Source organism: Azolla caroliniana, unplaced genomic scaffold (genome assembly GCF_043228905.1).
Source record: "Azolla caroliniana isolate FFs.n. ecotype wild unplaced genomic scaffold, voAzoCaro1.0.p SCAF_16, whole genome shotgun sequence".
Lineage (NCBI taxonomy): Eukaryota > Viridiplantae > Streptophyta > Polypodiopsida > Salviniales > Salviniaceae > Azolla > Azolla caroliniana.
Genome location: NW_028230451.1, coordinates 2,540,622 through 2,554,519, shown reverse-complemented (window position 1 = coordinate 2,554,519; position 13,898 = coordinate 2,540,622). Strand labels below are relative to the sequence as shown.

At 36.0% G+C, this 13,898-nt stretch overlaps 2 protein-coding genes across 2 annotated transcripts; one reads left to right on the top strand and one right to left on the bottom strand.

Moving 5' to 3' along the window:
• The first annotated feature begins 1,139 nt into the window (after positions 1-1,139).
• Positions 1,140-4,105, top strand: LOC147853564 (uncharacterized). The gene is made up of 2 exons (XM_087332660.1): positions 1,140-1,998; positions 3,496-4,105. Exons 1-2 carry the CDS (start codon positions 1,206-1,208, stop codon positions 3,540-3,542), a joined length of 840 nt encoding a protein of 279 aa, XP_087188786.1. The 5' UTR covers positions 1,140-1,205; the 3' UTR covers positions 3,543-4,105.
• A 624-nt stretch (positions 4,106-4,729) lies between these two features.
• LOC147853563 (hydroxyproline O-arabinosyltransferase NOD3-like) lies at positions 4,730-10,295 on the bottom strand. Its single transcript, XM_087332570.1, has 8 exons — positions 9,195-10,295; positions 7,967-8,034; positions 7,660-7,861; positions 7,321-7,418; positions 7,150-7,219; positions 6,035-6,106; positions 5,782-5,895; positions 4,730-5,247 (listed from the first exon to the last, which is right to left on the bottom strand). Exons 1-8 carry the CDS (start codon positions 9,711-9,713, stop codon positions 5,185-5,187), a joined length of 1,206 nt encoding a protein of 401 aa, XP_087188696.1. The 5' UTR covers positions 9,714-10,295; the 3' UTR covers positions 4,730-5,184.
• Positions 10,296-13,898: the final 3,603 nt, after the last annotated feature.

Below are 13,898 nucleotides of genomic sequence, written 5' to 3'. Positions count from 1 at the left end.
CAAGTTTGATGTAATAAAGTGTTTTATATTTCACTGTAACTTCCCAATCCAAGGGAAGTTTTGTCCGCATCTTAAGTAGTTGTCGACCAATGAATTTTTGTCTTTAACACACAAGATAAGAAAAAAAAAATCGACCAAACATTAAGAAGCTCTACATTTTTTGTCTCTATGTCCTTGCACAAGATTATGAATGTCCATGTTTACAAGGTCCTATAACTTGATCATCTTAGAGTCTGACACAAAGACACGCAATGGGAAATCTAAGAAGACAACTCATTTGGTTTGTTCTAAACTTATATGTGAGATATCTAGATATCGAGAGCCACTAGTATGAGGTTAAAGGGTCGAGGAGAGGGCATTCATATTAGATGTTGGCAGTTGTTAATTTGTTCACATATTAATGTGTCTTTGTAACAACTCTATAAACCAAAGTCACTACGACATGAGACTCACTAACCTCCTGATATTTCAATATGTATATAGGCATTCTCATCTGTCTTTTAATCCTTAGGTTTCACACTTGGTGGCTATTTGCGGGGGCTAGAGCCCTCATGTGCACGCACAACATGGATGTTGGAACTACCGGAGTCCCCCCAAGCTATTATGAAGGCGATATTGTGCATTCTCATGCAATAAAGAAGCAACAAGACCGGGCCATGTTTTAGTTTGTGGGGATGATGCAAGGACATCCGAGGTATGAATCTGAGGCTACGTATTGTCCGGGAAGACAACCCCATGAAAAGTCATAGACAAAATTTGCTTCACAAAGCCTGCCTTGCCTGCCTACAAATCTTTTTATTTTATTTTAAGATCATTATTATATGATTTACTCTTATTTGTTATAAAAAAAAATTCCATGTCTTTCCTTCCAATCTCCATCTCCTCCTTTCCTTTGCCCTTTTCCCTTCTCTTTTCTTTTCTTTATTTCTGTCTTTCTTTTTACCTCCCCCTCCTCTTTACTCTTTACATGTGATTCTTGTCCTTTCTTGCCTTTTCTAAACTTATATATGTACATTGTACATATAATATAGATAGATAGATATATATATATATAAAGTATAGTTCTTTGTCTCTTCTCTCTTCCTTCCCTACCTCATAAATTTTCCTTTTTTTGCCCCCAAATTTCTTCTTCTTCATCCTATCTCTCTGTTCCATTGAATTTGCTTCACTCCTCACTAAAAGACCTCCCCCAACTTCCTCACATCATGGCTCTGTCTCTCCCCACCTTCCCCACTTGGCTATGGAGAAACCCTAACCACGAACCTACCCTCGACTCCAACCCTAGCCCTATTCCCAACCCTAATTCGAACCTTAACCCCAACCCTAGCCCCAACCCTAACACTAACCCTAACCCTAATCCGAACTCTAACCCTAACCTTACCCTTACCCCGAGCACGCATCTGTCCTTCTCTTCTTCGCCGGAATCGCAATACGCGATTCTGGACGGGGAATCTAATTATCAATTCCAGTGGATTAACCCTAGCCCTAGCCCTAATTACAGCAACCACCACCAAGCAGGGGAGGGTAATCTATATGCGGCCCAGAATCAGAATTACCGGGAATATCACGGGAACAGGACCCAAAGGAAGGTTATAACATATCGGCGGCAGCAGCGGAGGCGGCGCGCGAACCGCCCCCAACTCATCCCGAGCCTCGACCTCGACCTCGACTTCGATCTGGTGGTGGTGCCATCCCCGCCGTCGGATCACAATTGGTCGGGCTCCGAATCGGAGGGCTCGGATTGGTCGGTCGGGTGGTTCGAGCCGCACGGGCCCGAGTTCTGCGCCAACGAGGACAATAGCAATGACGGGGACGCGCCCGAGAATAGCTTTGCCGTCCTCGTGCCTTGTTACGGGGCCCGGGCCCGGGCCCATGCCCATGCCCATGCCCCCACCCCTCCTCCTCCTCCCAATTTGGCCACCCATTTGGATCCCGGGTCAACGAAATCCCAACTTTGGGCGGCCGTCCTATCTAACGTTGCGAATGACCCTCACTCCGGTAAAATTCGACAAAACACACAAACATCTCGGTTTTTTTTTTTATTAGGACCAATTGAACACCTCACCCACCCACAAGTTAATGAAAGGGTTTTGTCTAGTAAAGCTAAACATCCAATTCTAAACCAATGAAGCTTGGTTAACAAGTAGTTTAAGGGTTTTCGTTGGGACAATGAACACACCATGGGAATATGTAGTAGTTAAGGTAAGGTTAAGTAAGAGGAGTCCGGAATTTTAAGGGTTTTCATCTATGCCAATGTCCACCTAGTCAAGGCCCAACACTACTACATAACTTTCAAAACAACCCCATGTATTTGTCCAAGCCAAGGTGTCTTGCCGGTTAACTACCAATGAATACTAGGTCTATGTCCGGAACATGGCTGTGGGTGATTGACGTCGCGATTGCCTAATTTTTCCTTTTCGTTTTGTTTGAGCATGACCAAGAAATTTTCATTAATAAATGAATGGTACATATTGGTGCCGGAATGGGCAAAATGTCAGCACACTTTTTCCATGGTGAGCATACCCATTCGAGAGACCGTGACTTAGTGACTAGATGGGATTCACAACCCAATCAAAAGAGAAACTTCATTGCTAGCTGCCAACATAATATGTTGTTCACATGTTATGTTTCATCTCCTCAAGTTTTGCATCTTGGTAGTCTTTCATACGAGGGATGAGCTTCTTCACTTTCTTTCGTTATATATTTGTTTTGAAACATCCAACATCTTTTCTTCTCTCACGATTTGACCATGTAGTAAACCTCTTGATCCATGAGTTGGATCTTTATTTACATCAGTAAAAAGCCTTATCATACTTCTTGAGCCATATTTCGTCCACACATAGTCCAAATCTAAGTGTAAGGGGCCAATATCTTAGCTTAACCAAGGACAATTTCTTTCCGAGTGAGATTATTTGGGCATACCCTTGATAGATTTAATAAATTCTTTCTGTTATTTCGGCATGTGAGGAACTTATTGAGGTGAATTCCTACCTTCCTCTAACATCTAGTAAACATCTCATTGTTATGTATGAAGTCATCCTTTTAATTAGATGATTGCACGTGTACCTAACTTCAATTTCTCAAATATTACTAGAGTAGCCCCTCATATTTTTTAAAGGATCCAACATAATCATAAAAGTTAATTAGGCTTAATCATTGATTGTTTGGGCTTTAATTAATTATTGGTTTACAAGTTAAGTTTTTCTTAGTTATAGATTAATAGAATTAGTTGCTTAGCATATTGATGGCTAAGTAATCAATCAACATATTAGTCATTGATTAGGACAAACTAAGGAATTGGTCTATTGATCGCTCACTATTTTACTTGGGTGCCAATTAAACTAATTAGATTGAGGGATAGTTTGGTCATCTTAAAAATAGAATCCTAACAAATTTGCAAGAGCATATTGATGGTTTGTCCCTTCTTCTTCTTCTTTTTAAATATAATAAGTTATGGACACATGATCACATTGCGGATCTATTGTTATTTGGCAGGGACAAATCACTACCTACAACAATGGCTTTCTTCCTTGCAATCGTAATGGTGTGGGTATTTCGTATTTCTGTATGCATTGCCTCATCCATACAACATAAAAGGTTGGGTCAAAACCGACCCCAACAAGTTCAATGTTGTGGATATTGTTCAAGGAATCTCCCCGGGGTCTCTATCCCATGTATAGGTTTCAATCTTGACATTTTTTGTACATAGTATTTGAAGGCTAAGAGGAAAACATCGCATTAGAAGGAAAAATGGTTAGAAAGCTAATTAGTATTGTAAATAGACCATGTAACTGGGTTATTCTATCTCATGTATAGGTATTGCCATTACATGCTTTTTTGTACATAGGTTTTCAAGGAAGATGGATAAGTTCTCTTTCCCCTCAAATGAAGAAGGAAAAGGAAACAGAAAAGGCATTTGACTAGTAGTGTAAATAGGTTGTTGCATTTACATGTGATTATCAAGGTATTAATAGGCGGGATAGCTAAATTGATGTTTGCCAATTGTATTATAGATGAGCACATTGCTCAAATTTGTGGGTGTGTCCCGTAATTGTAGCATTGGGTTTTGTACTCTTATCAATCAAGATCTATGTTCACTTATAAATATTCCACGTTAATGTGTTTTATTTTTGGGCATGTGTTTTCCAAAATGATAATTGCACACAAAGGGATTATCTCAATAGCTTTGTGAAAATGTACCATCATCGAAATGAGCTCAAGGTCCAAGGTTTCCTTACCTAAACCATTTCGGAAAATAAGGATCATCCAAGGTTTCCTTACCTTCAACATCCCTTTTGGAGATTAGTAGAGCATATGATGATGTTTTCCTACCAAGACAAACCGTATGGACCTACCAGGACCATTCCCTATCATTTCACACACCTCACCCATGGTTATTTAATCTCATCCCTTCGATATAGACATCATTCATTATTTGATGGGTATGCCAAAGTTTTCACCTAGTTAAATAAGCTCACAGAAAATCCAAACCTAGCAATGAGACCTTTCATGTTTTGATGTTTCTCCGAAAACCGTATCATACAACACAAACATGAACAAAAAGGCTACAATAATCCCCAGCACACAAGCAAGGACAAAAGCCACCTGATCCAACCATCCATAGAGCATATCTTTATTTCCTTCTTTACATACAGATACATATGGCGAATTTATGTATACTATCATCTGGAACATAGGTAAGACCAAGCATTATGAATTTGCACCATGATACTGGAAAACAATGAGCAATGACCATTATGTGTTTTTGTGAATGCCTCAATAAAAAAATGTTGTGCATGTATACACTGTTTAAATTTTAGGGCTTCAAAACACTGCAAGATTTGATGCCCTGATGAATGGTATCCTCCCAATGATAAGGTTTTTTTCAAGAGATCCTCTGTTAAACTTTCCTAGTGGAGTCATAACCATGATACATAAGTAGTGTTTGATAAGAGATCGAGCTTTGGCAAAAAAGAACCAATCTTGTGGAAGAAATGTACATTGGATGATGAATATTGCTTTCAGTTTCAAAAAGTAAACTGAGACAAAGGGGGTTTACATCTCAAAGCGAGATTGTAGCATCATTGGTTATAATGAAGGTTAGGGTTATCGCAAAATCTGAATCCTGTTCATCTTTTTGTATTTACTGATAATAACATACTTCTCCTTCTATATCCATTACTATCACCCTTCCTTCCAATCCGGTATGTTAGATGTTGCTTCATTTATCATTTTTACCAAAGTTGCCTGAAATTAATTGAACTTTGCTCAATAAAAAAACACTCTGAACAACCAGGCACACATCACAAGCACATGGAACAAACAAACGTCAAAGTAGATACGTAAAAAGACAAGTTTTATCACAATAAAGAACTTTCTACAAAAAAACATGTTATACATCACAAGCACAAAGTAACAAAGTAACATCAAAATAGATGAGTAAAATAAGACAGCTTTTGTAAAAATAAATAAAACTGGCGGCAAGACCACAACTAATAAACAAACTTCAAAATAAAAAACATGTTATACATCACAAGCACAAAGTAACAAACTAACATCAAAATAGATGAGTAAAATAAGACAGCTTTTGTAAAAATAAATAAAACTGGCGGCAAGACCACAACTAATAAACAAACTTCAAAATAAATAAGAAGCAAGACATACTTTGTGTTACTAAGTAAATGAAAACCCTTTGAAAAGGACACAACATAAGATCACACGCACATGGTAACAAACAAACTCTAAAACAATGTTTTAGTTACAGTATATCAAAAGGCTTACCACACTTTCTGGCACACCTGGTGGAGGGAGTGGAAGGTTTCGGGGGGGAGCTTCCAATAGATATGATCTCTTGTCAAATCGCCATTCACCAATTTTCCCATATGTCAAGACTCCCTGGGATTTGTTTTTACAAACTTTTTATTTTTTGAATATTGTTTAATGATTTTTACTTTATTTTTTGTACACTCTAAATTTTAATATACATGTTTAAGCACAATAGTCTTGACAATGAAAAGAGCCAAACTTTCAATACCTTCATAGTGTAATCACAACCATATGTGTAATGTATGATGTATGCATCTCCAACCTCAGCGTCCCATGGTGGCTGATATAATAAGACCAAACGTGTTTTTTTTATTAAACCATCATGTCATCATCCTACTTCTTGAAAAACAGCAGAGAGACTTTCAAGTTGCAACCTTGAAGAATCGTAAATTCATGAACACATTGTGTAATAAATAACCAGATCTATTAGGAAATGTCTCCAATGAATACATAAATAAATCCTTTTCAAAATCAACCTTGAAGAATCGTAAATTCATGAATACATTGTGTAATAAATAACCAGATCTATTAGGAAATATATACAATGTCTCCAATTAATACATTAATAAATCATTTTCAAAATCAAGGATACAAGATTCCATAGACAATGAACAATGAAATGATACACGAATTACAAGTCCCATAAATTACATACATTACAAGAGCTTCAATTGATCAATCTTAGAGACCATGGGAAGTAATTCATCTCATAGTGTGCACAAAAAAGACCATCATCAAACTATTTAGTGTAAAAAGTGAGTATTCAATGATCAATCTAAACCTTTCAAATTATACATGTATGCATAAGTCATAGATGTATGTGATTAGTATTTTATCCTCGTACATGTGATATGTGTGTCTGAGGATATAGAGCAATGATCAATTGTTTCTTTTAGATGTATGTGATTAGTATTTTAATCTCGTACATGTGATATGTGTGTCTGAGCATATAGAGCCATGATCAATTGTTTCTTTCTGGGATAAAAGTAGCTAGGGAATTAGAAGGTCAGAAGATTGATGCCTAAAGAGAATAATATGAAGCGTACCTCGTTCTAACATTGTTGTTAATGAATGTAAATTGCCATAAAATATTAATTCTGTGTTTTAGCATGTAAATTGCACAAATACAAAGATTTGTAAATTCTGTGTTTTAGAATGTAAATTGCACAAATACAAAGATTTGTAGAGTCTGTGTTTTAGAATGTAAATTGCACAAATATAAAGATACATAAAAAGAAATTTTAAAACAGCAATTAAAAAGTTATTCTCAGTTTCAAAAATCAACCAAATTATTCTTTGCCCGATCATTATAAATCAACTCACCTGTATCATGAAATCCTTTCTCAATGTGTGTTGAATCCCATGTGTGGCCGAGGCAATGGCATAAGCATACCTAAAGCATGAATAAATAAATAAATAATTTGATGGTCAGAAAATGCAAAAAAGTAGCATAAACATTTATTTTCACATATGACCTGAACTTCCAAGGCTTACATTTCCAAAACCCAACCAAAAGTTTTATCTGCATCCGGATCAGTCTTCATCTGCAATGAGATGTTCATCCATGTCGGTGCAATCTTGTCGAGTTGAGACTATGCAAGGTATAATTTCAAGAAAGTAAATACAGGTGACATATTTTCTCTCAATAGTTTTTTACTTACTCTCAAACGTTTTTCTTTTAAGAATGAACATGTCCACACACAAATGGTTTTTTTATTTTAGGGTTTACAGTTTAGATTTTTTACTCTCTTTTCTTTTAGTGCTTCCTTTTTTTACTCTCATTTTTTAGACATGAACATAAGGACCTTCACATAAACACACGCACTCACTTACTTTTTTAATGATTGCAGGGGAGTTTCCAATCGGATCAATAGAGGAAATTGGTCCCATTTGCTCTGGATAGAATTTTCTTATTACATTTTCAAACTTTGTTGCATTTATGTAGAAGAAAGGAAATGCAGCTGGTGCATCTTCTGTCGCTAGATTTGGCAGTGGTTTTAGAAAGATATGGTCAGGTTCAGCCATCAGAATATAGCTGCAAAATTTAAAAGAATCGAGGAAAAACTCAGCAACCCAAAAAGATATTGAAAGATTACATAGCCAACCAACCAAAAGGGTATATAAGAACAAGAAGACTTACTCTTCTTCAATGACAGCATGTTGTAACCATTGCACAAAGGCCCAAGGACGATTTAACACCACATAGCCCTGGCGAAATTTAGAGTATATAATAGTTAGATTGTAGCATGAATGTCAGAATATCTATGAGAATCATGAAAATAACAAGATTACCAAATAAGCAAAAAACTAAAGATTACAAAATATGAGTTTTTTGCACTGCAATAGTTGTGAATGAAACCTCAAAGCACTAGTTCACCAAAATAAACCAAAAAACCCCTAGCTTTGAAAAATGGAAACACCAAAATACCCCTAACTTTATTCAAAAAACCCCATTAGTATTTCCCTGTGTGGGAAATAGCCCATCTTCCCTCATTTCCTTCAGCATTATGAGAAATAAACTCAAACCAAAACCATGAGATATTACAATTTCTTCCAGGATAAGAAAGAGTGGAACAAGGAGCGAATGTATGTATATATTTACATAGACACACACATATATAAACTCGCAAATCCATTTTCTTATAAAAATAGAGGTACATTAATCAAATCTTATCTATATTGAATAACCCTCTCTAATCCCATACGACTGTTTCAAACCCTGATACACACACACACACAAACTTACACACATAAGGAATGTTATGAGATCACACAAGTGAGTAAAAGAGTTAATGAAGAATAAGACTCGCCTAGTTTGTATATTCATGAACCTACATATACACCTAGTAGTGTCATGAAATCACACACATAAGGAATGTCATGTGCTCACACTAGTGAGGAAAGGAGTAATGAAGGATAAGGGCCATCCACTTTGTCATTATGGACCAAACTCAAACCAAAACTATGCGATCCTATGATTTCTTCCAGGATTAAAAAGAGTGGAACAAGAAGAAAATATATATACATATTTACGCACGCACGTGCATCATTAATTCCGAATTACTGTGTGTGTATCGTCATGAACAATATACTAGCCATCATTAACTCTGAATGACTCACTTATATGAATATTATGAGCAAACTAGCCATCATTAACTTTGAAACATGAACATTGTTCACTTTCATGTGTGTATATCCATAATAAGATCTAGGGAAGATTACCTATATACCAACAAACACCATGATAGGGAATTTCACTCAAAAAACAAACCAAATCTTGAATTTTTGTTTTTTCACCAAAAAATGGCCATTCTTTGCTTTGCACAAAAATAAAAATGAGTAAATACCAAATTCCCTCAGATTTTTACCTGGTCCATACCAGGTGGGAGCTCTTCAACCACGGCAGTAGGGATCTCATTCATGAGATCGTCGGGTTTCCCAGAGTGAAGGATCCGTGTGAAACCACCCATTTCTGATCCGGCCTTCTCGCTGAATTGCTTATACCAATAATACATTATCCTGCATTGCCATCTATTGTAAGGAGAATCAGATGAGGTCAGAGCCACATGGAAAAGCCTCTTCTTCTTCTTCTTCTCTTTCTCTTCTTCATTAATTGGTTCTTTGATAATAGGTTTTTCTTGCAATAATATAGATTCAGATTTCTTTTTTTCCATTCCATGATGTGATTCAGTCACAGTTCCAAGGAAAAGTCCTGCTACCATATTGATATCAGATTCGATTGGATCAATTCCGAAACTGAGAGTTGAGGATTCGGGACTTCTTTGCAATGATGTCATTGTCATAGTAGTTAAGATGTTGTAAGATGCAAAGAGAGCAGCCATTCCTGTGAGAATCAGAAGAAATAGAAGCATAGCTCTAGCTGCCATAATGCATATATATATATATATATATATGACCTTTCCAAGAATTAAGAATAAGAAGGAATTAGATGATATAAACGATAATATAGATATGTTATGTTACTAAATCTTAAGGAGAAGAAAACACTAATAAGATGGGAAAACCCCAGAAAAATAAATTTAGAGTGGTAGGCTAACTATATGTGTGTAGACATGGATATAAACATCTATATATTTGAGAATTAGAAGTAGGACAATGAGAAAAACAGAATTAATCATGGAAGAACAGAATTAATCAAGAGAAATATGGAAAAAAAACAACAAAAATATCTATATATATCTTTGAAATGAAGCAAGAATTAAGAAGAAAGGCGTCAAAAATAAATAATAATAATAATAATAATAGCAGAGTAGATAGATGAGCTGCCAATATATATGTATATATAGCTTTAGGGTTTAGCTAGATGGATAGATATAGACATATTTATAAAGAAGCCAGAATGAAGAAGAAGAAAAAGGAGATGGAAAATCGAAAACAGGAGGAAAAGAAAAGAAAAGAATTTAGCAGAACAGAGCTCTACTGGATATGGCTAGATATGACTAGCGGGAGAGATACCATGAAAAGAGAAAGCAAAGGAAAACAGAGAGAACTCATGAATTAATATACATACGAGAGAGAGAGAGAGAGAGAGAGAGAGAGAAAGAAAAGCAAAGGAAAGCAAAAAGCAAAAAGAAAAACGCAAATATTTTGGGCCTGTTTTTGGAATTCGGGAAATTAATAGGATAAATTGATTAACTAATTAATTAGTTAACGACCAAATAATAGATTAAGAGATTTTAATGTGTAAAAAGAGTCTCTTGTGTGCCCTAAAAGAAAGAAAGAAAGATATATATTCAGTCTCTTCTAAGACCAAATCTGGCCCATGAAACAATTGGTTGCAAATAATGGGGATAAAGAGAGAGACCCAGAAGGACGATGGTTTTTGTTCTAAATTATCGGCCCCTCGTGAATTGGTCGCCAGCCCGAAGTTATCTGTTTCTCAGTTGTGACTTCTTCCCGGAGCCCAATCCTTGCACTTTCTGAAACAACTGTCTTGCCTTCGCTCTCCCTAGGGTTGGTTTGTTTCTTCTTTTACAGCTCTTTGCGATACATATGTACCCGTCCTTATTTTGTCCTAGATCCTTCTTGTGTTCTTCCCGTCGGAGCTTCGGGCTCACACATGCAACACTTCTCATGGACCTCACACATCCCTCCTCACCAATGTTTCTCGTGTTCCTTTTTCCAGAAAAGAAAGAGTGTGTATCCATAAGATGGACGGGGGTGAGAAAAGCAAAACCATGCTTTGCACTTCACCCTAACGGAGTGGGATCGTAGATGTTTTCACGATATAACAAGAGACTCTATAGGAGAAGAGAGGACCTAGTCCTTGCTCACAAAAGTGGGGAAGCTTCGCGATTATGCAATGGAAATGAAGTTACGGGTAAATCTATGGAAAAAGCAAATATCCTCACCTTAATTTGAAGTCAAGAAAAACTTGCACATTCTCTACATATCAAGATAGTTAGAGAACATCTAGGACAGCAAAGTGAGAATCTCCAAGGGGTGCTTCTCACGAGAGAGGGATAAAATCTACTTGAGAAAAGCAAAAAAGCTTTATCCTTATCTAAAGCTGTAAAAGCTTATATGTTTCTCTATGTAACAAGTGACTGAAAAAAGCGAAGGACCTACTCATGAAGGTCAAAAAGTTGTCATATCTTGCATTTAGTAAATGAAAACCGGGATTTGTATTATTGCAAGAAAATTGATCCAAACACACATAAAGTTGAATGTTAAAGGTCATTGCATTCTTTGAAGGCAATGATAATGTATTAAAATCTAGATATGTTCTTGGTCCCTCTCTAAAGACCAGAGTCAGGTGCTAATTGCTATCAACTTTGAAAGTCAGCAACAATAAGTGTACCATGACGAGGCAATTGAAGTGGCTCCTTTTTTAGCAATGCATATTACCAGTGGGGAATCCCAATGTGAGGTAAAACCCCATGAAACAATATACAGAACTCAATGCTCAAAAGCACTCAAAGTAAAGGAGCATATGCAAGGGGATTTTTGCAACTTGGAAACCATCATAAAGAGATTGTCTCAAAGAAGACTCGAAGAAATGAAAGTCCACAATAGTCGGTGGACTTAATTCAAGTGGCTCGCTTTTTCAAACCCCTTGAAATTGGTAATACCTAATCAACACAATTGAAATGGGCTTCTAAGTAGGAGATTGGGAGTTGGCATGACCCGAGAATATGAAATCAACTAGAATTTGATGCATGTGCAATGCAAATTGTAATATATTCGAGTGAGGCCTAAGGAGGTAGTATTTGAACAACCTCTTGAATAAAATGGAGGAAATAACAAACTCTTATACTGAGTCAAAAAATGCAACCTATACCATATAATTATTCTAAAACCTCAAGGAAGGCCAATCAAGTGTTGAGCCCTTCAAAGAGCTTACGATTATCTATTGAAAGTAAGGACAAGGACTTGAAAACACCTTGCAATTTCATAAGGGACACATGATGTGTCTACCATATGCTCAATTGTTTGAGCCATCGGATTATTATGTCAAAACTCTACTCAAATTTGTGCTCTAATGAGCTAAAGTTTTACCATCCCCATTGTATAAGTTATTGGGTTTAATGATATAATTGGAGTATGAGATCCATGTGATTGTTTGATTGTCTCTTTAGAGTGTGCCATTAGGTACATAGATTAAAAGGAAATTTGATTAGGCAATATTGGAAACCAAGCTCTCTAACCACCTTGTCCTCGAAGGAGTGGCCTTTACGTCAAGTAGTCTTATAACACATTAGAGGGTCTACTTTACTACAAGATACTCACTCTTGCTATAGAGATAACAAGTTTTTTCATATTGTGGTGTTGTTTTAATACGTACACTAATTTAGAGAGAGAGAGAGAACTGATCAATGCATGGTAGGATAATGCTATAACAAAACATCTTTACTTTAAGACCAGTTGACGTACTTTAAGTTACAATAAATTAAAGCATGTCTATGTTTGTCAATGGAGACTTAAAAATTTCTCATAATAAGGTAACACATCCAACAAACTATTGCCTACAAGTTCATGTGTTTTCGTTTCTAAAACACAAAGTTGTAGTGATAATTCTTGTCTTTTGTGATCTTATAGTCAAATATTCAGGCCTCGAAGAATAAGTTTGATTCTACTTTTATTATTGGAAGTTTTGTTTCAGACAATGCACACAAATGATTTTCTTTTACAAGCATAGATTTACAAATCGTTACCATGACCCAAGGATTTAAAACAATACTATAGCCTTACGAGGAGATGTTAACAAATCAATAAATTACGAATAACATAGTATTAGATGCAAAACACGAAGTGAAGGCAACAACACACACTTTTCGATACATTCGGTGACACCTTACCAAGGACAAATGAGTGTTAGTAACTTGTTACGAAACTAATTGTTTCAAATCATTGAAGAATACGCCCGAAATAAGGCTACAAAAATTGAGTGCGGCGTAAATGATGTATTAAACTGGCTTTGATCAAATTGAGTTTGCAAAAGTTGGGCGAAAGCTAAACGAGTTATAGTTGTGTTGGATGTACATGTTGAATAAACTTCAATTCTACAAGAATGAAACACCATTAAAGTAGTTGAACCCTATCAAATCATTGTTGTGCCTTTTTTACCCCTCTACATTGCTATTTTGAAAAACTCATAAGAAAATTAATTATGCTATCAATCCAAACTAAATTAGCCACATTGATGTCAATGTTTATATTCAGTACTTCCTTCACAATAATATTTAATTAAGGATTGATGTACAAGTTTTTCTAGATTTAACAAACTTTGAGACAGTGCAAGTGCCAAGAAGGTGTTTTTGAAAAGAAAATGCATGTGTATTTGAGTGAGTGCTTGCTTGAATTTGCACAACACTTATGCATAAAATAACATCAATACAATGTTCGAGTAAATTTATCCCAACAATAAGTATTGCAATTTATGACAATAAAAAGTCACATTTTGCCATCTGGTGTTTGTTTAGAGAAACAAATATTCGAGAACAAGTAATCTTGTTCAACAGAGTTTCTAGTTAGTGTACATAGCAAACAAGAGGCAATAAATAACTTCTCATAGTATGCATACATGGTGCGTTCCAATGTTCTCATAAATA

What these genes read in the sequence shown, in the direction of transcription:
- LOC147853564 (XM_087332660.1), top strand. Translation starts at nt 1,206, where the DNA reads ATGGCTCTGTCTCTCCCCACCTTCCCCACTTGGCTATGGAGAAACCCT. An exon ending in TGCGAATGACCCTCACTCCG is followed by an intron (nt 1,999 to 3,495) that starts GTAAAATTCGAC and finishes GTTATTTGGCAG; the next exon opens with GGACAAATCACTACCTACAA.
- LOC147853563 (XM_087332570.1), bottom strand. Translation starts at nt 9,713, where the DNA reads ATGGCAGCTAGAGCTATGCTTCTATTTCTTCTGATTCTCACAGGAATG. An exon ending in TTTGGTTGGGTTTTGGAAAT is followed by an intron (nt 7,220 to 7,320) that starts GTAAGCCTTGGA and finishes TTCATGCTTTAG; the next exon opens with GTATGCTTATGCCATTGCCT. An exon ending in GTTGTGATTACACTATGAAG is followed by an intron (nt 5,896 to 6,034) that starts GTATTGAAAGTT and finishes AACAAATCCCAG; the next exon opens with GGAGTCTTGACATATGGGAA.